At 41.6% G+C, this 24259-nt stretch overlaps 1 protein-coding gene across 5 annotated transcripts in view; it reads left to right on the top strand.

Moving 5' to 3' along the window:
- NRG3 (neuregulin 3) overlaps nt 1-24259 on the top strand; it is a 667244-nt gene that overhangs the window by 290648 nt on the left and 352337 nt on the right. Inside the window, exons 4-5 of one of the 5 annotated variants that reach the window (XR_011151691.1) lie at nt 6439-6574; nt 6913-8954. The exons of 1 other annotated variant lie outside the window; for it this stretch is intronic. Coding sequence is in view for 1 of the 4 variants with exons in the window: in XM_069019207.1 (XP_068875308.1) it covers nt 16534-17227 (694 nt within the window). In the remaining 3 variants the exon portion in view is untranslated. 3 more of the 5 variants (XR_011151688.1, XR_011151687.1, XM_069019207.1) reach the window with 3 other exon arrangements.

Raw genomic sequence — 24259 nt, 5'->3', positions numbered from 1 at the left:
TTGTGTACAATACAGCTTTACCCTGAGACCTTCTTGGCCTTGTTATCAAAATGAAAAGTCATAGAAACAGAAAATCCTTGAGTCCAATAACTAACCTTACACTGCTGAGTCCACCACTAAACCATATCCCAAAGTACCACATCTACATGTCTTTTAAATACCTCCAGGGCTGATAACCACCAGATCCCTGGGCAGCCTGTTCCAATGCCTGACTGCTCTTTCACTGAAGATTATTTTCCTAATATCCAATCTAAATGTCCCCTGGCATGGCTTAAGGCCATTTTTCCTTGTTCTGTCCCTTGTTATCTGGGAGAAGAGACCAATCCCCACCAGGCTGCAACCTCCTTTCGGGGAGTTGTAGAGAGTGACAAGGTGACCCCCAAGCCTCCTTTTCTCCAGTGTAAACACCCCCAGCTCCCTCAGCCATTCCACATAAGACTTGCTCCAGACCCTCCTCAGCTTCATTGCCCTCTCTGGATATGCTCCAGCACCTCCACATCCTTCCTGTAGTGAGGAGCCCAAAGCTGAAGAGAGGATGCGAGATGTGGCCTCAGCAGTGCAGGGTCCCAGGGGACCACCCCTGTCCTGGCCCTGCTGAACATTCTATTGCCAGGATAGCCAGGAGCAGTGAGGCATTTGCCCTTTCAATGCAGCGAGGCCTCAGGGATGCAGGAAATGTGGAAGCTATCAGAGAACTGAACTGTAAACTGAATTCTGCGATATTTTTGCCAGTGAGTTAAGCTCTATGGATGACACCAAGCCTTGGGTTGGCTTGTGTGACAGTCCTGGCCATGTTAATGAAGTTGCCTGGAGACAGAAAACCTCAAAGTTAAAGCTAGGAAGTGGCTGTTGCAGAGCCACTGCAGGGAAGCTGTTAGCAGTCCTGGAAGTAAAACACCTTACCAAAGAATGAAATTATACTGTATTAGAACCAGCAAAACTCCTCCTTTAGAATCAAATTTACTTTCCAATTTTAATTCAGAGTTGATGAAACTTTCATTCTTTTCTGAACAAATAATGTTTTTTCCAGATTATCTTTTTTGTTTGTTCATTGTCTGAATTCATTGCCATTCACTTCTCCATTTTTGACTTCCTGTTAAAAGCCTGTTTTAGGACTAGGAGTGACATTGGAGGGGGAGGAGGGTTAATGCTGAGTGGAGCATCTTAGGGATGTGCAATTGCAGACACACAATGATCAGGTCAAAGCTTCTCGATCAAATAGCAACAGACAATTTTACATTTGTACCATCTATTGCAAAATGGTCAAACAAACCCTAGGAATGATTCTTGGTTGGACTGCATCCACCAAGTGTCCTAGAAAGTAATTAGTCTGTTCTGCAGCACACGCTGCAGGCCAGACACTTAAAAAACAGCCAACCAACAAAAAAATATGGAAAGGAAAAGGGGAAAAGAAAGGGAGAGGAAGGAAAGCAGTAAATGCCTTCTTAAGAGTCTGAATCTCTGCCAAAAAAATTCCTTCCTTGTTAGATGCAACCTGCATGTGAGGTACAGTTAGATGACCTTTAGGATTGCTCTGTCAAACATGTCTTCTTAGTGTGTTAAAACAATGCTAGCACAAGTGGTTTAAGAATAAATGGCTAGCACTGGCTAAAATCTAGACAGCTTAGATACAGCTGCTCAGGAAGATATGGATCTATGTGTTTGTGGCTGCATAATGGATGTGTAAATTACACAGTGTCCCGCAGTGGCAGACTGTACATCAATACTTTTACTTTATTTGCTGACATAAAGCCATAGTTTACAGCCTGTCAGGATGATATGCTAACAATTTAAGTACAGAGGCCTCATACAGCAAGGCAATTAGGTAAATTAAGTACATAAGCTTGAGTTTTATTCTAAGCGTGGGACCAATTACAATGAAATCAAGAAAACTCTTTCCATGTTGCATTCTAGTCACTGCCCAGCCCTGGAATTATTCTACAAACAGCATGGCAGTAATACTCTATATGTCTGTGACAGGATTTCTGATGTGAAGCCCACCATAGCTGCTCAAGTAACATGTATTGGGACAGATTTTTCTGTGTTCTGGCACGTGATGCTACCACTTACCAGACTGACTTTTGCATGTTACTAGTAAAGGCACCTCATCTCGATTTTTCCAAACTTGTGTTAGGTTGTAAAAAAAAAAGTTTCTGCAGCCCTATTTTTCAGTTGTGCCATTTCCCAAAGAAACAGCTCTCATTTACCACCATCACCAGAGGCTTTCCAGCATGAGGTTGAATTAAAAAAAAAAAAAAGAAAAAAGAAAAAGTGTTATTAATCATAAATTTAGACACACAGTGTCAAAAACAAACTATAAAAGAATAAGAAACTCAAAATCTGTCATCAACTTCTTGTCCTACCTATATCTTTTTATCTTAGAGTATCAGCTGTGTGTGTGAGTGCAAGCTGAGATCAATTGTGTAATATTGACTACTGTATTGCAGACTTCTATCATTAGGCTGCTTTCATTTAATTTTTGTTTTCTACTGATTGCTGGCCCCCTTTAATAGCTAAAACATCCTCTCCCAACAGTGTGGGTCTTGGTCTGCTGTGTCTGTCATTGCTATGTATGGACACATTCACATATTTCTGGGCATATTAATAGCACACCTGTGAGCTTTGATGAGGAGTATTCCCATGTCATTGGTACAGAGGATCATTGAAATCCTGATTAATCCACAAATTTACTTTTTCTTTTAAGAAAAAATCAACTGACCTGCATTCATAAACAAATGAGATAATATTTTGACAAATATTCATTATAAAATTTACCCTTGTCCTTAAAATGTCACAGTTTCATGTCTTTTGTTTCAGATGCATTCCTCAGAGCACATAATGTATTTGTCAACAGCACTGCTTGCAGGGTTAGTATGTCATACAAACAGTGCAGAAAGACTGATGTAACTCAGCTGAAGGCTGAGATTTGGTTGACTAGATATTACAGTTCAAACACCATCATTTTTACAGGAAAGAACTACCATTTTATATACCAGATGGTGAGAGAATGTTGCAGTTCAGTATTTTTTTAAAAGCCATTATCTGTGCCAAAATGTGCTAGTTCCATACACCTCCTTCCACCTTTCCTTAAAGCACAGGATTCATTCTACGATGCTCTTGGAGACCTGAGTTTTCCATGAGTTGTACAGATATCAAAATGTTAAATATGCTGGCTTCCTTGCCTTGAGCTAGACATGTAGTATGAGTATGTAGTAAGAGCATCCAGGCTGCAGCTGCATGGTGGAACAGTTTGGCAGGAAAGGTGTGACTATTGGAAAGTATTTAAGGTGATTTTCAGCTGCATCTCACTTGAAGCTTTTCGTGTTAACACCCTGGAGGATTTTACTACTGTCAGGGATTATTAATAAATGAAGATAACAGTATATGAACAAAGCACTGCATATAATAACTGAAGTCTGCAAACTAGGAAATATTTAAGACTAAACTGCTTTGCAGGATACAAGAAATGCAGAAGAGGTAGAAGAGATTGCTTGTCTCACTGTCTCACCCACGCCTCCATAAACTGACTGTGCCTGACCTAATTCATCACTGGCATGTAACAACAGAATAGCATTTTTTTTACTATAAACCAGAAATTTAAACTTCAGAGGGAAAAAAAAAAATAAACATGCACATTAAAATCTCTGCCACTAGCTAGGTTTGTGATCTGCACTTGAGGAAACATACACTGTAATTTAGTTTTAGAAAAATGGTACTTGGATTTAAATAATGGGTCAGAACTCAGGTAATTTCTGCTATAATACTACTAATATATAGTAAAATACTATCCAATATATCCATTGCAAGTAGAATCTAAGTAAAAGTTAAAAAATGACAATTTCTAGTACATGAAGTGGCCAATTTTGTTTTCTTATGGACAATTATAATTTGGTCATAAGTAGTAGGTTGAGATACTTCATTCTGAATGTACAGCCTTAGAGAGCTGTGCTGTCCTCCAGATATTTGCATTCTCTGTGAGAGAATTCATTAGAATAAAAATAAATATCTGGAAATGTAGAAATATCTCTGTATGCAATTCACTATCTCATTGCTTTCATGTGCACCTTTTCAGTCACTCAGCATCCCTTTGATGAATTCCATAAAACTAACCAAGTAAAAAGACTATATTAATATATTGAAGGTTTTTGGTCTCTCCATATTCATTTCTTAGGATCTAATTAAAATTGATTTTGCTGCTATTGGGTTTTAATGACATCCTATATTGTGGCTGCTTTTCCCTGTGATTATTTCATAGTTCTGAATCAGGGATCATGTAATGTGCCTGGCAGGTTGACACCCATAATTTTTTGGTCATAAATATTTAGATTTTCTGAGAGAGCTTAACTTGCTTTATCTACATTTTAAAAATTGGTATGGTGTAGGCTTCTCTCAGTTTGATCTAATAAGTTGTGCAGTGTCGTGTCCTAACAATCCACTAAGCTGTAATCACTATTTGTATGCAAAGCATTGCAATTAGAGCAATTTTCTTTGCTGGTAATTCTGAACCTGAAGGAAAACAAACTAGAACAAAAATGCAAGCTCTTTATACCTGAATAGATTGTACAGTATTTTAATATAAAAACTGAGTTGCATAGCTTCAGGAAAAAAAAAGTGATTGCAATTTTTCTTGCTCTAAGTTTTAATCTGCTCTTAAAACAAACAAACAAAAAACCAAAAGAATTCTCTATCTTTCTGGTTGGTTTTGGTTTCCAGCTACCGTGGCTTGAGATTTATCTTCTCAGTGTTTCTCAGGATTCTCAGAGAGGTGAGGACTTTACATTTAAAATTGAGCAATCTAAGTCTCTCGTTATTTTATAAAAATAGAGAGCAGGGCCACTAGTGAGCTAACAGGTAATTCAAATTATCTGGGCATGTCAACATTTGGATCTTACAGTAGATATGACTTTTATCTGATTTACTTGATCAAATTGCCAGCTTCATAGAAGCTTGATAATAAGAATATAGAATATTCTATACTGAGAAGAAAGATCTCTTTAATTCAATAGACTCAGTATAAAATATGAGGCTAAATTACTGCACTGCCACAGGTTGTATTTTTGAGCAATGATTTCAAAAATATGTTCTTCAGAATGCTCCTGTTTATAATTAGTTCAAAACAGGGGATTTTTGTTGCTGTTTTTGTTTGCTTATGTAGGTTTTTAAAAATAAAGTAGGCATAGTTAACTGCCAAACTAAAAATCTTATTGGAATAAGAAAGATGATAGGACAAGAGGAAAGTATTTCATCTAATGGGTATTCTCCTTATCTTACTGACTTTTAATGAAGAAGACAATTTCTAATTGAAAATCTTTTTGCCTCAGTAAGAAAAGGCCTGGAATGTCATGGGGAAGGAACCCCCCACACCATAACTGATGGAAGTACTCTGCCTAGGCAGGAACACTCCTGCCAGCTTTATGGGGGATGTCTTCCAGCACATGTCCTGAGCACCTCCTGAAGAATTTATTCACAATTTATACAACTTATTCTTCATATATTTGAAATGGATAGAGAATGGCAGCTGCTGAACAGCAGCAGGCTCAGACATAAACCTGTTGGAGGACACTGCTGCAGCACCATGCTCCCATGACAAGGAACACAGCATTTTTGTTGCAGGGCAGCAAGAACTACCAATATGTAATAACAGTGACATCATGTGATGTGCAGTACAAGCCTGTCTTACCAGCACTGTTTTGGTTTAGTACATTTTGCTTGGGAACTTCCTGAGCTGGTAGTATGCAGTGAAATCTGCTGCCTGCTCCTACAGATAAGTAATCTCTACAGCTTCACGTTTAATCTTCAGCCAGTTCTCAGTTGCTCTGTGAAGATTGTGAGTAAAATCATGTTCCTGTTGAAATATAGAGAAGCTCTGGGGTTGACCACAGCTGGGACTGGATGTCACCCTAAGGTGCTGTCAAGTTTCTGACATTTAAATGCCATCCTCACTTCTTGAATCTTTTGATTGCAACTAAAACATAGCGAAGTTTAAAAGGAAGGAATGTGTTTCTCCATTTGCATAACTTTAATGATTGAACTGATTGAGCTTAACATTTCTTTCAAAGTTCCCACTTTAGCTGGCATTGCTAGCATTGAAATTGCATATATCTCAAAAGTAACATATTTTTGGAAAGTTCTATGTGATGGGAAATGGGGTCTTAAGAAGTAATTTTTATCTCACTTGTGTGTAAGCGATGTGCTGTGGAGGGAGTCAGACTGTGTGCAGCTATATGTACATGTTTGCTTGCCTGATTTTTTTTTTCACTCAATCAAAAGAAGCTCTTAGGATGAACAAGTAGGAGATAAAGCAAGAACAGAGGCCAGACACCTTTCTGTGTGTTACCTCCTAAGAATTAATGGTGGGACCATGGTGGGGAAGTAATTAATATTATATCACTGCTTTATCAAAAGGATTCTTAAACATTAAAATCTTCCTCATTATAGAAGAGAAAGACTGCTCAGTATTCAAGGACATTTTGTGCAAAATCAGTGAATGAAGACAGTGACTCTGAAAGATAAATTTACAAAAACTGGGACATCCCTGTGTTTGTGAGATGCAGTGGGGTTTCTGAGACCAAAGGTTAGAGATTTCTCTTCTTTGTATGCATGCCTACGTACACTTTTGAATCTATAGATGCAGCATATTTATTTTTAGGGGCAATTTTCTATCAGAAAGCTGTTTGTCACCAGCTGCTTGGGAAAATTTCTTGTAGATGTCAGTGCAGCTTTTCTTGTTGCACAGCAGGGCTGAGGAATGGAGGCTGAATTTGAGGTCTCTGTTTAGAACATCTGATTCTAGGGCATATCCTCAAGAAGTAATGAAATCTATAAGCTGATCTTTCCTTGCCTTCAGAGGGAGGATAGAAATTACATGTAGACTTTTAAAATTATAGGAATTAAGTTAAACCTTTCTTTCAGGCACCTCAACTTGTGGAAGTTAGGTTTACACAGAATTCATGCAATTGACTGGTGATTTCAATGGAAGGAGATGATCTGCAGCACTTTTGACACCTTTATATGAGATGTCCAGATAAACAGTGAAGATTTAAAGCACTCTGGTTTGAACAATATTCTGCTGCATTGTGTATGTTGTTATGCTGTACTACATTCTAGGGAAGGAAAATAGGAAGTGAAGAAATAGCAGTAGAGAGCAGCTTATGAGAGACCTTGGGGACCCTCTCAATTCCCTGACCACAGATTTGGACGATCAGGGAGCTACAAATGTTAAAATCTTAATTTCTGACCTCTGAGTACAAATTTACCATTCTGCTGAGCTTGATTCTCTGATTATAGAGAGATTGAGTGACCAGAGAGGTTTCTCCTTTAAAAGGTTCAATTTCCCAAAAGAGATGAAGGAAAATGTGAATGGCTGCGTAGAACAAATGAGTAGCTGAGCAGTGTATGATGTTTAGCTACTTAGCCTTTGATGACAGCTGTTTTAAATAAAAATCTTCCCTTTTCACAGAAAGGAGATACAAAAAATTCTGGTCCCAATTTGAGATTGGGAGCTTACATGATTTTGTTCTCAAAAAAACCATTTTATAGCTGTCTTGTTTTGAGTTCCTCCATGCATCCCAGCTGATGGTGAGAGACATGCTTCAATTTCTGACTGCCGGAATCTCCTGGTGGGCCATGGATGTTAAATTAGATCTTAAAATATGATTCAATAAAGTGGTTCTGCATTATGTTTCTTCTAAATCCAGGAATATTTGCATATGTACATTTGTATGCAAAACTGAGCTGTTAAATTTCTTAGTAGCTAATTGGTGTCTGCTTTGGACCAAATGGGACAAAGTCACAGAGCTTTGTTCCACAGCCAAGGGATGTATTCTGTTTGCTCCATAGCTTTAACATTTTCCTTCTCAAATATAGATCTACATTTGCACACCTATACATGTCTACATTTATATACATACATACATATTTCTAAAAGATTTGCTGCTTTCCCTTAACATCTGTTAGTGACATTAGAAATGTAATTTTTTAGACAAAGAAGGAATTTAAAATAAAGCCTTGTGTGACCAAAAGCTTTTTTTCTTTAGCCAACAAACTCAGCTGGTCTGGTAAAAAAAAGGACAGAAAAAAAATGGCAAAAGAAAACAAACTCTTTCAATAAACCTTATATCTCTTTTTTTATCATGCTTACCATTGTTAAAACATCAGAGTATGCAAGGTACATTGTTAGTGGTATGATATTGCTTATTAAAAATTAAATCCCTGATTACTGAGCTGTAGAGAATAACTACCAAGACAAAGGTTGTACATCAATGTAGTCACAGCACACACAGAGAAACAGAGCACTACGATTCTAACTGGGATTTTAGGTTACCTAATGCATCTCTAATTTTCCATTGGTCAAATAAATTTTAACACATACAGTGTCCATAAGTGGAAGGATAGACTTGTACATTAGCACTTAATTAGTGTTTAAGGTTGAATCCTAGCTCTTTTAAAAAAAATTCTCCTTTTCAACCTGGTGAGGTTGCAAGTTGGGCTGTGGATAACTCTGTAGGTTTCAAAATCCTAAAATTTCCAAAGTAAATTCTTAATTTTTTTTCTTTCTTTTTTTTTTTTTTTTTAATCACAGCTTCAAATACAGATATTTATCAACTAATTTTCCATCAGTTGTTCTCTTTGAAATATTTATTCAGCATCTGTCTTGCTCTGGTCATTGTTTTACTTCTTATTGTCCCACCCCTAGCGTCTCACCATGTTGGAACCCTGAGTTCTGAGAATCTCAGCCTTTCAGTGCTGCCAGGCAGTGATCCTCAGGAGCACACTGAATTTGACCTGAAGCCTTGGGAAAGGCTTCCCAAATTGTGTGATAACACTGAGGTTGTTGCTGTGTAATTAAAGTTATATCACTGGGTGGAATATGTACAGATGTAGAAAATTTAGGTTTCTGGGATATAGTAATATATATATCTTACATATATGTCACATATATATAATGTGTGTATATATATATATTTTTATATATATATATGTAGCAATATGGAGGATTTTGGGTGTGGATTAGCTCTTCTTCTTTTCTCCTTCTTCACAAATCTGGGTGTTCTGGTATTGGGTCAAAACACCTGCAGTGCGGATCATGAATAGTTAGTTACTGGATTATAAGTAAAAACAAATTAGTTGGCATTCCATAATTGGGTAATTTGGACCTTAAAAGACCTTGGAAGTTAGAACTCTGAGCCATTTTCACCTTGTTAATTTAGAGGCACACTCTGTGCAGCTGGATGAAAGATAAGATATAATAAACATCTAAGTCCGAAGATAAACTCCTGGGCTCTTGTATTTTAATTCAAACTCTGAGTAAAAGAACTCACGAAACAGAGGCAAAGAAGAGAAGAAATGAAATGGAGAAAATTAATATTGCCACATGCAGTTAAATTAAAATCACAGAATCATAGAATGGTTTGTGTTGGAGGGACATTTAAAGATCATTTACTCTAATTCCCCTGCAATGAGCATGGACATCTTCAACTACACCAGGTTGCTCAGAGCCCCATCCAGCCTCACCTATTCCAAGGATGGGGCATCCCATACCTCTTTGGGCTGCCTGTTCCAGTGCCTCACCATTGTCAACGTAAGAAATTTCTTCCTTAGGTCCAGTCTAAAGCTACTCTCTTTTGGTTTAAAACCATTCCCCCTTGTCCTGTCACAGCAGACCCTGATAAAAAGTCTGTTCCCATCTTTTGTATAAGCCCATTTTAAGCACTGAAAGGCTGCAATGAGGTCTCCCAGGAGCCTTCTCCAGACTGAACCACTCTCTCAGCCTTTCTTCACAAGAAAGATGGTCCTTCCCTCATCTTCAGGGCAGACTTGCCCTTGGTGAAGCTGTCCTGGATCGCTTCCTGGTGCATGTGCCTCAGCATAACTTCTGGGAGGATCTGTTCCATGATTTTCTCAGGCACAGAGGCGAGGCGGGCAGGGCAGTAGTTCCCAGGGTCCTGCTTTCTACCCTTTTTAAAAATGGGTGCAATGTTTCCATTTTTCCAGTCACCAGGAACTTTACCTGACTGCTGTGATTTTTCAAATACCATGGAGAGTGGCTTGGCAACTATGTCAGCCAATTTCCTCAGGACCTTGGGGGCACCTTATCAGGTCCCATAGCCTTACACATGCATACATAAGTGGTACATAAATACATTCATAAATGCACAGCAGTGATAAACCCAGGGTTCTCATCTGATCTATTTTCCGTAACTCTTTATGCTGGCGTAGCTAGTTACAGAAAAGTTCCTCAGAGTTACACAGGGGCACTAAGAAAAAAGTTTATTCTGACTCCTCTGTTGAAGGAAAAAAAACCTGTGTTTTTCCTTCATAGTTGAAATCCACGAAGAGTTGAAGTGCTTGGAAAATCTGAATGATTTCATAGATGTCTCAAAGCTTTAAAGATGAAAGATCCAGATTTTCTTCCTGATTGAGCTATGAGAATTATGAGGTCCTGTGGGCTTTTTCTACTTCAAAGGGTCATTCAAATATAACTGTAAGTGTGGATGCCACAAAATATTTCCATGAAGTTTGACAGAATGAACTCTCTTTGTTTTGTGTGGAAGGATATGGAGATTGCTCCCCTTGGCTTTTCCTACCTGTTTTCTACCTGTTGCTGTTCTGGACATTCAGGGCAGTTTTGAAGAGGTACTGCAAAGCTGCTGAACCTCCTAAGCTGTAGGAATCTGACATCCAAAATATCCAGCAAATAGCATGTAGCAGCAGTGTTCTCTGCACTGGGCAGAAGTTACACGGGGCAGCAAACAATGCTGAACTGAAAAAAGAAAGATCACAAAGTCTGAAATATGATATATAATCACTTTTTTCCTATGTGGAATCAGGTGTCCTTATTGGGATGGAAAATGCAGATTTTCAAGAAGTGTTTGGAAATAAGTCACAATAGTAATTAATTTTAACTCTTCTGTCTATTAATGACTGATTGCTTCGTAGGCTTTCCCACTTGCTGTTGTCACCATTTTGTCATAGATCTTGGAAAGATTTGAATTTTGATTTAGAACTTAGTCCAAGATAGAGTGCAGTGTACTGAGAGATTTCTGCTGACTTCATCACACTTTGGAGCAAGACCTTTTGATGGCATTTTCATGTTTGCTTTCAATTATTTCTTTCTCTGGCATCCTAAATTGATGTTCCTGATAAAAATCAGAGGGGTTATAAAGGCTTGAAGAGTAATATATTCATTTCTCTTACAGTACAGTGGCTTCAGTATGTCATAAGGGCATTTTTAAGACTAGTCACTATATTTCTCAGTCTGAAATCATTATTGTGTTCTTAAGGGACTGATACAAAACCACTAAAATCAGAATTTAAAAAGTACTTGCCAAACAGAATTTATCCTACTGAAATCCTTACAATTTAAGGTCAGCTAGAAGTAGAGCATATTGAAAATTTGGGTTGATAAAAAGTGAGTGAGGCATTTAGGATTTCAGTTATATAGCAATAAATTCCTCCAAGCAAAGTATCCAGTTTACTAATAATTCCTGACTGAAGCATGTTTTGTAGGATTTGGAGTGTGGGATTTTTTGTTAATATCGCATCATGTTTCATTTCATCATTACAAACCATGCCAAAACAAGTATTTGAATTGTATATATTCATTGGTGCACACTCAAGTGTAATTCTAAATATCTAGTGGCAGCCCTGGCATTTGCAAATTGGCTACACATGACTTGAGTAACCTAGGGCTGATGATTATTGAGGAGGAACCAGCACACTTGCACCGTGTGAAAGGATAAGTCTATTTTACCCAATTAATTCAGCCATGGGATTGTTGTTCAGAGTTTTTATTGCAGTGAGGGAGAGCAGACTCTTCTCCTTAACCCGAAATTAAGTGTCACTCATCTTACACCTGTCTGAGGCTGACATGCAGACATGCAAACGAGCAGCCTGCTCACATCTCACATGGCTGCTGTGCTGTGGAACTCTGCAGTGCATTTCTCACTTGTTGCACCTGGGTGACAGGAGAACTCACAACACCCTGTGTAAGAATACAGACAGGAATACTTTAGGTACCACATTATAAACAGGCACCTAGGCCAAGTCCTCTGAGGACATGTTGCTGAGTAAAGCTTGGTCTGCCTTGCGTAATGACTATTTTAGCAATTGGTGTGGGGAAGAGCACTCTTGTTCTGAGCACTGCTTAATGGCATCAGTGGAATGCTGTTCGTGCATTTCACGTGGAAGAGGGAATACAGTTACATGCTGACCTCAGACAAAAGCAAGGTTTTCCCCACCTGTGAGCTGACCACTAGAGATGTGTATGATGTGGCTGAGCTGGGGATGAAAGCTAAGAGGAAGAATTAAGCAAAGAATATTCAAATGCCCTAGTTTGGGAAGCAGCGTAACACCTATTTATATAACCAGCCCCAATTCAGGCATCCTTTGGGAAATTCTGCTTTGTTCTCCACATCCAACTGCCGAAGTACCAGAGCACAGCAGGTGAGGTGGGTGCTGAAGCAACTCGCAAATTCAGGGCTGTTTATGCTCTTGGTGGCTGATTACACCATAAAGCAAAGTAACTGTGGAGGTTTTGTTGCTCTAAACATCAGATGATATTTACATGAGATAACAAGGAATGTCTTCAGTGTTTTGTAAAGCTGGGGAGGGAATTAAGGCTTTTAATAGCGTGTGTATGTGGGATTGTGATATAGGCATCCCACATGCATATTGTTTACATGCTAAAATGGACATAGCTCCATTTCATGGCCCTGATTTTCCAAATTTGTATTTCCGCTTCCTTTGTTGGCTCTTCTGACGATAGTTATCCTGAGGTTTCTAGGTCTGATTCCATGATAATCATTAAACAATAATCGAACTCCCTTACCTCACCTATTACGTTTCATTATTTGAAATAATGGCTGTAGGCGTGTGTGAGGCCAAGCAGGAACAGCACCCTTGTAACACAAACATTAGCTGGGGCATGCCTACTGACAGCCAGAGTGTAACGCCCTGCCACAAAGGGATCCATGCCTAAATGGCATATCTGTTATATTCTGTGTCACACCAGTCCTTAAGAAAATACCACTTCTGGCTCCATCATAGATAAATAATTTTAATCTGTTCCAGTCACAGATGTCCTCAAGGAGACACTATAGATTTCTTTGTATATTATGAAGAAAAGTCAAGAAAAATAAATTACATATTGTTTTCTGATCATGATAAACATATTTCCAGAAAAAGTAAAGGAGTTGGGCTATGATACAAAATGAGTAGGAAGAAATGCAAGTGAGAGCTACCAAATACCTACGTAAATTAGAATTAATGCACGGAACAGATTCAGTTTAGCAAGAGTGGGCCGATTTGAGAAACTGATTATGATTTGAATATTAATTTTTAAGAACAGAGAAATAATCTAAAAGCATTCAGAGACTGTGTTTTTGTATACATCATAACATTTTAACTCATGACTAAGTTATTACAGGAAGACATTTCCGTGTCTTGCTTTCATTTAGGTGTCTGTCTATATGAATGACTTTTTTTTTTAACTGTAGGATAACCTATTTCAAATACATTTGCATTTACTAGGAGGTTAAGGGAAGCTTCTTGTATCAAGATCCATTTCATATTTTTAAACCGAAGAACTTTCTTCAAGAGGCTAATAGTCAATGGTAAGATCTTAATTAACATATAAGGGTAATGCCTGTTTTTAAGTAATTTACTTAAGTAAGGCACACTGAAAGCATTCCATAATCAATTTCAAGAATAGTTCATCAACCCTCAATAAGAATGGGAAATTGTAACAAAAGAAGCCTGAAGATCTTTACTCATAATACAGGAAGTCCTTCAATATTAAATGATGAAATGGCTACACTTGAGTGATCTTAATGGTATCATTTCCTTATGTATTCCATTCAAACCATTGCAAAATTTAGGAGCTGATAGCTTGAAAATCTTAGTGGGAGAAGAAGTGCAGTTGAGACTTATGAAACACTGAAAGAGTTCAGGACATAGTCATGAGAAAAATAAAAGCTCCCTGTCTTGTAAGCATTGTAAAACATTTTTGTTCTTCCAAGAAGCACGTACAAATTATTTGAGGATAAAGACAAAGAGTGATTCTTACTGGGCTTAGTGAACTGCAATATGATTATGGAAGAGCAGCAGCTAAAGGACATTTGTACAGGCAGCACAAAGCCCAGAGCAGGACAAAGGTATTCCAGATTTGCAAGGAAGGTGAGGACTGTCACTCATGACTGAAAGCACCTGGCTTCAGATTTCCCTAAAATCAGTGAAAAAGATTCCCTGGATTCCCAAGACTTCTCAATCTTTTTCATTTCCGTGCTTTATTGGGCATCTATTGGTGGCTCTTTCTAAGTGCTTTCTCCTAATCCTTTTTCCTCTTCACTAAAGGAGTAGAAACCCCTATATTCATGTTTTCCAATGCCAAAGTGGAGGGATTTTTTGAGGTGTTTAAATAGTACACTTGTCTGATAACCCTGATCTTCCTGACGGCTGATAGCACAGAACTGTCTTAGAGGAGCTGCCAAACTCCAGATGGAGTTCTTGAAGTGACAATAATCTAGATATCTAGTTAATGTAATAGTGATAATTTAAATAGTATTAAGATTCATTCTGGAGGAAAAAATCAAGCAGGTATGTTTCAGTTGCAATATTTTATTTTCTCCATTTGTCTCTTTATATACACTGTACAAATGCATTTCAAAGACTGTTTCTAACTTTTCCGCTCAGTTATTCTGTAGAAATATCAATACACTTAAACACATGATTAAAGAAATGATACCTATGCATCAATACCGGAAAAGGACCGATAAGGTAACAGATCAGAAGAAAGGGTTAAAAACATCTGTACAATTCTATAGAGCATTTTCTAAAATTTTGAAAATGGAGATTAAGCCACCCTTGGCAAACTCTGTTAACCCTTCAGTGACCACCCTAGCTGGTGAAATGTTTGTCCCGTAAAGGAATGGAAAGCACCCATTGTTGACTATGCTGAACTTGGGAATTCAACTTTGGAGTAGACCAGGTAAGCCGGAGTAGTTGAAATATCAAAACTTGTCTGGCAACCTCAGTTGCGGCTGTGCCATCAGTTTCCCCGCAGCTGCTGAAAAGAACTGTCCTTTTGTTGCAAGTGTGTGGTGGGTTGTTTTTTTGTTTGTTTTTCTTTAGCGAATCCCATTAGAAACAAGAGCAACAAAATTCTGCCAGTTTATACCTGTCGGGTAGCATCAAGGTGGCAGAGCCTCTGTCCTGAGCCCTGGCCGTGGCTGGGCTCCCTCTCGGACGGTGTCTCCACCTCCGCCGCACACGCACCCCCTCGCCGCTCCCCTGCACACAGGTCTTTTCTGATATGCAGCACCAGCCTATTGGATCGCTACCACAGGATGGGTTCGGGAGCTTCGCCCCCACCCCGCACCCCCGCCCCTTTGTCTTTTCTTTTTCTTTTCTTTCCTTTTTCCTTCCTTTCCTTTCTTTCCTAGGCTCCGTTTGCCGTAGCATACACCCTCCCGAGGGGTTTGCCTGGATCATTTATTTATCTTGTGCGCATTAAGAAACCACCATTAGGCTTTGGTGGGAGGCGCCTTGCTCGGTGCGCGCTCGCCTGCCTCCGCGGCGCTGCCAGAGGAATACACAATCGAGCCGAAGCTGCAAGCTTGGCAGGAGCTGCCTTTGCGTGCCCATTTACTTGCCGGATCCGTATATTTTTTTTTGCCGACTGGGTCATTGCCGCCTCCCTCCAGGGTTTCACCTTAATTTTTATTTTTTGCGTGTGGGTGGATTATTTAATTTTTAATTTTTTTTTTTCCGGGAATCCTCGCCGGAGTTTTGATGCCGGGCCGGACTTAGCGCGGGCGCGGAGGAGCTGCGCGGAGCCGTGCCGAGCCGTGCCTCCTGCCCCGGGCCCCGCCCGCGGATCGGCCTCCCTGGCCCGGCGCCGGCCGCGGGTTGGCCGCGGGGCCGCGGAGTGGCGGGTGCGCTGCGCCGCGCCGCCGCCTCCCCGCGGAGCCGCCGAGGGATGCTGCTGCGCCGCGGCCGGGCATAGGCACGAGCCGAGCGGGCGGGGGAGGGAAGGAAGGAAAGAAAGACGGAAAGAAAGGATCCCCCAGCCCCGAGGGGAGAGGAAAGGCGAGAAGGTGCGTGAATGTGAAGGAATGTACCTGCCCGTCGCCGGAGCCGCACGCTTGGGATAAAAAATAAATAAACCGAGGAGGCTGATCCCTGCGACTTATTACCCGGAAAAAAAAAAAAAAAAAAAAGAAAAGAAAAAAAAAGGAAAAGAAAAAGAAAAGAAAAACCTTGTAGCGGAGGGACAGAAGAAAAGCGACGAGGCTGCAGCGAGCAGCGCTAGAGGCGGGCGCCCGGCGGATGGCGCGGCCGTCCCGCTGACTCCGCGGCCGCGGGAGGCTGCGCGGGGCGGCGCGGCGCGGGGCATGCCGTGCCGGCGGCGTGACTGAGCGGGGCGCTCCCGCCGCCCGCTCCGCTCCGCACCGCGCTCCCCTCCGCCGCATGCCGCCGGCAGCCGCGGCGCGCTGATGCCCCGGGGCCGCGGCGGCGCTGCGGACGGCCCCTAGGATGAGCGAGGGGGCTGCCGGCGCCGCGGCGCCCGGGGCGGCGGAGGCGGCGGCTGCGGCGGGGGGCCCGGGTGGGGATGGGGCCGGGGGGCCGCCGCGGGAGCTGCGCTGCAGCGACTGCATCGTCTGGAACCGGCAGCAGACGTGGCTGTGCGTGGTACCCCTCTTCATCGGCTTCATCGGTCTGGGGCTCAGCCTCATGCTGCTCAAGTGGATCGTGGTGGGCTCCGTCAAGGAGTACGTCCCCACCGAGCTGATGGACGCCAAGGGCGTGGGGCAGGACCCCTTCTTTCTCTCCAAGCCCACCGCCCCCCCCCGCGGCGCGGAGACCACCGCCGCCGCCACGCCGCGGCCGCCCAGCCGTGTCAGCCCCCGCCTCACCACCATGAGCCGGGCTCCCCCGCGGCCCCCCGGCACCCGCGGCCCCGCGCGGGGCGGCCCGCGGCCCACCGCGGCCAGGCACCCCGTGTCGCCGCACACGGCACCGCCCGCCAGCGGCCCCCCCGGCACCGCCGGCCGCGGCGCCCGGCCGCCGCCCGCCGCCCCCAGCACCCCGCCGCTGCCCGCCTGGCCCACTGCGGCACACGCTACCTCCTCCTACAAGATCTACGTCCACGACTCGGCGCCGTCCTGGACCTTGTCTCCCTTCCAGGAGTCGACCACCACGCCGGAGGCGAGCACGACCCCCAAAACCCGTAAGTGTCGCCGGCCGCCCCGCGCCCTCGGACTGCCCGGTGCGCGCCTCGCCCCGTCCAGAGCCGGCGCTGGCCGAGCGCCTGCGGGGTCGGGCCGGGGCGATGCGTCGGTCGGAGGTGGCGGCCCTGTCTTTCCCGTGCTGTTGCTGCCATGCGGGAGGCCGGCGAGCTTCGAAGTTTGCGCTTCTTTCTCCCTTCCCTGCTTGCGCCCCCTTTTTACCCCCGGCAAGTTCCCTGCTTGTGTGATGGATGGTGAGGCAGGAGCAGCCATTTGAGGAGACTGCTTTTCGTTGTGGATTTAGGAAGGATGCGGACCCCCTCCCCCCTTTCCCCCTCCAGGCTGGTGTGCGAAAGGTACTTAGGAGATGCTGGGAGGTATCTGAGCGAGAGGGACTAGTGATGACCCCCCAGAAGGGGCAGTGTGGAGAGTGGTCTTCAGCAGGTGCGGGGTGGATTGTGCATGTGCTTCTCTGCTGGTGACGGAGTTTGGTTTCCCGCACACTCGTCTCCCTTGAAACGAGGGCGGGCTCCGCAGGGATGCTCTCTCCGTCCCAGTGCCTGGCTCCTGAAGGAGCTGCTGCCAGCTCCGCTGGGAAGGAGCCTGGGGCACCCCGCGGATGTGCAGAGCCATCCCAGCGCTTTGCCGGCTCCCGTGTGTAGACACAGCACCGCGTTGCCGTAACTGACTGGGTTTTTTTTAAGCAGAGGAGGGGGCTAGTTCTCCGATTGATGCTTGGTGGCTGGTTCTTCCCACCCTCCCAAGCACAAACCTAAGGGTTCGGGCTAAAGCTGAAAATTTGCTTGGTCTGCGTGCATCAACTTTCAGCTTCTCATAGAGGTTACTTAGGACAAATGCAGTCCTTGCCAAAAGAACTTCTATGCGATGCTATTTAGTGAAATGCTCAATTATACTGTATTCTTCTGTGCTTTCTTGGATGCAGTGGAGGAAGTGAAAAGCCAGGTGTCCTCCATTAACTCTTAGTTGCTGCTGCTGGAAACGTCAGTTCAGTTGAATCGCTTTTACAGCCCAGGGCTCCCCTTTTGTATGCTAATGTAGGGGTATTCTGCTGGAGGATTTTGTTAGAAAGCAATATGAACTTTATTTTGTCTATTAAATCTATTTGCTGATAAGCACTGGGGCAGAGTATAGGCAGCGCAAGCTGATCTTGTGAATTGACAAAATTGGGAGAAGAACAGCAAATTGGATGTGTGTGGGTGGGTGGGTGTGCAGGTGGCGGATGTCTGGGAATGATTACGAATAAAACTATCACTAAATCAGAAGAGCTAACGAGGCAGTAACTCGTTTCTCCTGTGTCTGTCACAGTAATTGAGGGAGAAGCAGCCCTTACAGGTGTGTCCAAGCCTGCATATTCTGTAGGTACAACCTAAGGTAGTCGGAAGTTACCAGAAGGAAAATCTTTTGTGAAGCTGAACCCAACCTGTTTCACTCAGGTATAGGAAGCTGTATAGGGCACTTCTCAAAAACAAAACAGCAAATGAAGCCAGATTTTCAACCCATGTCTCTATTTTCAATCCTTGTGTGAACCAGATATGCTACATGGTTCTTCGAACTGCTGTGATCTGTGTGTGTATCTGCCTGGGCTTGCCAGGTGGGATCTGTCGGGGCATAAATGCACCCTTGCAATCTCTTCCTTTCTCCCCTTTCTATCTCGTTGGGTATGTGAGAGAAATGCACGGCAATTTTCGCCCCTCTAGGCTGTCTCCTTACAAGATATATCAGGAATATCCTGATTAATAAATAATGTTCAGCTGACAGGACTCTCCTCCATGCAAGACACACAAAGGAAGAAGAAAAACCACAATCATGAAATGTTCCTGGCAGGTGCAGAGCTTCCTAACTATTTTTTGTTTTAGGGAGGCTGCTAATACCTTTTACAGCAGGGTGTTTCCCTTCATTAAATGCAGCTCGGTTATAGGATGGAAATGCAAGAAGTGCAAATCCAGCAGAAATTGACCCTGTTTGGGCACATTGATAGCAGAGATTATCATTAATGGAAGATTAAATAGATTACATAAAAAAGGATTTGAATTTGTAGGGCATATGAACATTTTTTTAAAGCTTACAGCTGTACTCTCCTGATACATTGAAGCATCTCTAAGGATACATGTAAAATTCTTCAAGGCTGCAGTATCCACTGAGGGGAGAGAGGAGAAATGCAGTGTTTGTGCTGTGAACTGCTGACATGGTGTGACCCCAAAGCAAGCATCTGCTTCTGCCACTAATAGCTCTCAGCAAGAAAGGGAATTTTTTTAAAAACAAGTTCATTCTAATTTCCCAGGTTGAGCTGCATGTTCCTTCTGTGCCCGTTGTTCCAGCTGCTATTGAAATGAAAGTCATGGATCCTGCTGTACCTTGTGAATACAAATCTGACATGATGAATCTCATGCCCCAGCTTTCAAAATAGTGCACGCCCTTGTGTCATCCTCTGGCTTGGCAAGGCACATATGTGGGAAGGAGTCATAGGTTATTTAGCATTTCACAGCTTTTAAGAAAAGCAGCTGTCTTTATACTCGTTTATGTTGTAGTTTAATTGTTTTAACACGTTAAAATGGGCACAAAACAGGACTTAGGAAAATGGAAGGCGAATCAGGAGTTATTTCTCTAGAAAGCCAGATGATTGCCCACCTGAATAAATGTTGGTAAAGCCTTCTCTCTGTGTGTGTATTCATCTGAGGAGATGTTGTGAAATCTCTCTTTTTTGTGGGTGTGCATAATGACAATAATTCTTGGTTGTGTTTCACTCAAAGTCAAGCAATCTGTTAGCTGTTTTGAAAGTTCTTGATGAAGATCCTTCAGGTTCTGACTAAGCAAAAGCCACTTATTCATCAAATCTCGCTCTGTATCTTGTTCCTGCGTGTGTTTTCCATGATCACGTATGGACTATGTCTTTTCAGCCTAAGCCTCTTCATCCAGTGCTCAGGGTGAAAGTCAATCACTGATTTAGAAGGATAGTCTAGCCTGTAGATCAGAAAAATCAACCAACAGACTGGAACATGCCAGTGAGGTTTTATTTTTATCAAGCCATTGGTTTCATTTCTAAGGAGTCATGCCCTGATTTTTCCAATATGCATTTTTCATGGTATTCTGGGTTCTTCAGTAATGTTATTATCCTTAAATTGAGATACTGGACTTATAAGAATTCCTGTGTGAATTCAGCTATGAAATAACACTGTGGTTTCTCTTGTGTTCATACGACCAAAGGCTAATGCAGAGAACTGAGGTCAGGCAGGTGGAGCTCAACTAATGCATAGTAACCAAGAAAAGAGATGTTACAGAACGCTTAATCGATATATCTTGTGAAGTCCAATTGCAACCTTTTTTTGCGAGTCTGAGTATTCTTTGATTTCCTGCTAAAGATTTTCTGGTCCAGTCGTTTATCCTCGTCATATCTCTGACTGTTTGTTATGCACAGCATGGGTTCAAGTAACAAGCATCTGGCAGATGCACTGCTACCAGCACTGACATTTTGGTAAAAGCTGTTTGTTTTATTTTGCACTGACTCAAATATCTTTTTCACATTAAGGATGACACTTAGATGGAACTGCGGGGTTTTCACCAACTGGAGGGTGTTGTGGGAGGTGCCAAACCGTAGTAAAACCAGACCTACTCTTCCCAGAGCTCTGAAGCGTTCTGCCAGCAGATGACACGGATCGCAAACACTTCGCATGATGAGCGTGAGCTGTCATTGAATCGAGGGAAGCACACGTGACTGCGAAGCATGTGCCTTCAGCATTAACTGAGATTAATATGCCAGTTATCTATCCATTTTAGATGCTTCAAAAGCTATTGAATTGAAAAAAAAATAGTGAGGCAAACGACTGAGAGTTTTAAGAGCATTTGCTTCTTCATTCCCACTTACTTTCTATTCACATACCTACAGTCAGTGCCACAGGCATGATTACATTTGTGTTTCCCATCTTAAATACTTGTTGACAGGAAGGCTACCATCAAGGTAAAATTAACAAATATAGATTTGCAGCTACATCAGTGAAGTGAAAGTTACCATAATTTTTTTTTTCATTTTTTACAGTTATAACTTGCTTTATCTGTTTCAATTAAGTTGCATGACACTGGACTTAATTTTGTTTTCCATTTTTAATCTTCTTTATAGTTAGGGACTAGAGCAGTTAACACTGAATTCATAAATAAGTGGAATATTCAAATAAGCCCCACTCAGATATGTACATTGATTCTCTTCAGATATATTTCTTCTTTCTCCCCTTTATTAAAGTGATTTTTGTAATCCTATGACCTAGAAGAGCTTGCACAGCACTGGTATGATGAGTGCAAGGGATATGGCTGAAATTGTTCCATGCTGATTTTTAACCCTGATGGAAATTCTTTTGGGGACTGTAAAGTTCGTCATTACAGTGGTTTAACCTGTGATCACTGCTGAAAGCAAAGCCTTGCACTTTATTTGGTGTATTTTTTTTACATCTATACAAGGACATTATGTGATCTATTATATGTTGACAACAGAATACCATTATTAAATTAAAGTATTGATTCATTGCAAAGGATTATGCTAAAGTAATGCCGATGGTTTCTCTAAACCCACAGAAAATGGAAATTAAAAATTAAAGCAGAAGACCTGTCTCTACAGTATTGTGTCTAGTGTTGCAGTACATTTATCATATGACTCATTGCTTTGAAACCCCCTGCAAAGCCCAGTGAACACATGGATTGCTGTGGATTTGGCCTTGACTTTCAATTTCATAGCCCATATGGTTTTCAGGAAGTACCTGAAACTACCAGTGTTTGGTTTTGCTGATTTCTTCTGTGATTTGTTTGGAAACAAGCTGCATGAGGAAAAGTGCCTAGTAAAATCATGTGGGATGACTTTGTCACAAGCATATATAAATAAATTGGTTAAAAACAGAGGCTTATTTGTCTCTGAGCCTGGTGGTTTCTTTTTGAGCTTCTTTGTGTTTGAACGACCTTGCAATTGTGTGCATATGTGTGCACACATGAAATACGAGCACGGATTTGTGCATTTGCACAGTGCCGGTTTTTGAGGAGGATCAGGATCTCAAAGCCTGTGGTAACTCCAGGACCAGTCTTTGGCTGCTTTGGTTCTGGTGCTTGTCCATTCAGTGTGGTTCAGAAAAGAAACTTGGAGGTTTCACTGGAGCTGGTTGGACTGAATGCCAAGCTGAAGTGCATCTTTTTTAACTTTTTTAACTCTTTTATGTTCTGCTGTGTGGAAGGGGGTTGTAGTCACTATTAAGCACAAGTATTTTTCATTATTGTTTTGCATTACAAGAGTAGACAAAACATAGGAAAAAAAATGAAATACTTTGTGTTATGGAGATGTTCTCTTTCTCCAAGGGACTTAGTTCTTGGATCAATATGGTGAGGGTTGGAAGTGTCATTTAATGAGGTGGCTGTGTATTCTCATTGCTCAGAACTCAGTTTCCAAGGTGGACAGCTCATAAACCCACTTTCTTGCTTTTACCTTACCCTTCACACCTAAACTCAATCCATTCCACTGAGTAAAGTGCATCTTCATTGGAGGAAAGTAGCTCCCTGTGAGGGTGGAGCGAGGGCGCTTCTTACCTGGACAAGACAGAGGATAAACGTTCAGGCAGCTTCTAAGTAGCACAGAGAAAGTAAATGCACACAGGTGGGCAACTGCTTTTTGAGCAGGTTTCTATTTTGTATCACACAGGTTTCTGGGGGCCCTTAGTAGAATGCCTTCAAGAGGAAAAATTGAATAAAGCAGCCACGAGGAAAATTAAAGTAGTAACTGCACTTGTAAATTTCCATGTCCTTTTCACGGAAGAAATGCCTAATTGGATCAACTCTTCCTGGTGAAATTGGGAGATAGCAGAGAAAAGTATATTAACTAAATTCTTGTTGCTAACTGTTTAAATGATTGCTTCTGAACTTTTTCAATATGCTCAATATTACTATAGTAATGTTTAAAAAATAAAGATAGAATAATTCTTCCAGCATTCCATCATTTCTGTTCTCTAAGACCAATATTTTGGATTTCCAAAGCTGTGTTTCTCATGTAGCATTTAAATAGGAGGATTCCATACCTTTCCAGGTCTTTTTTACAACACATTACTCCTGATTCCTTTTTTTCCTTGATGTAAGTATGTTGACTGCTGACTGTAGGAGATAAACTATTCATTTTCAAAGATAATTCACTTCATATCATGTTAAGCAACCTATTTTAAAGACCAAATTGATTTATATTTTGTCCTCAGAGTGGTTTTATTTTTTTTTTATTTCTGCAAGAGTTAAACATCTGGGGAAAGCTCAGGTAGAATGGAAGAGGCTCACTGTCCAATAAAAACATATACCTGAATTCAGAATACCTGAATTCTGCTTTGGCACCTGTAAAATCAGCCCAGAAACCTGCAAAGTCTCCTCTTTTTACTTTAATATCTTTTTGTTTGTTAGTTTTTGGGTTTATGTCTTTTCTTTTTCTTTTAAAATTTGAATTAATCTCTTGGCAATTCTAAGGAGCCTACAGTTGTGTCCCATACCTGCTTGCCACTTGTATTTTCCTCTCAGAATGATGCACATTAGCAGTGCATCTATATTGGCAACATAGTAGGTGCTCTTTATCGAAAAATTAATTAATATTTTAGTCTGTATGAAAATTCAGACCTTTCACAGAGCCATTTTGTAACTCTTGTAGTAAAGCATTGAGGAAAAAATATCGTGATAGTATTCTGTGTAGAAGCTGTGCTGAATGAAGTAGTTTATAGTCTTCCATTTTTTATAATGAGATTGCTATATGGCCAAGTTTTGCAAACATTATAGGCCTGCTTTAGGGTGTGCTAGTGATGCATTTTCTCTTTTGTAGAGTTATGTATCTGCAGAATCAGGGCCAATTTACGTGAACATCTGTGTGATTAAATGTGTTAGTCTGTCTTAGATGTCAGTGTGAGTGCTTATGAAACATGCCTGTGTAAGTAAATGTAGATCAGCTTTTTACAGGCTGCCAGCATTTAAATGTGCTTATTAGAAGGGAGCTTCCATCAGAGCATTTTCTTTTT

This window comes from Aphelocoma coerulescens, chromosome 6 (assembly GCF_041296385.1).
Source record: "Aphelocoma coerulescens isolate FSJ_1873_10779 chromosome 6, UR_Acoe_1.0, whole genome shotgun sequence".
Taxonomy (NCBI): Eukaryota; Metazoa; Chordata; class Aves; order Passeriformes; family Corvidae; genus Aphelocoma; species Aphelocoma coerulescens.
This window is presented reverse-complemented; position numbering and strand designations above follow the sequence as displayed.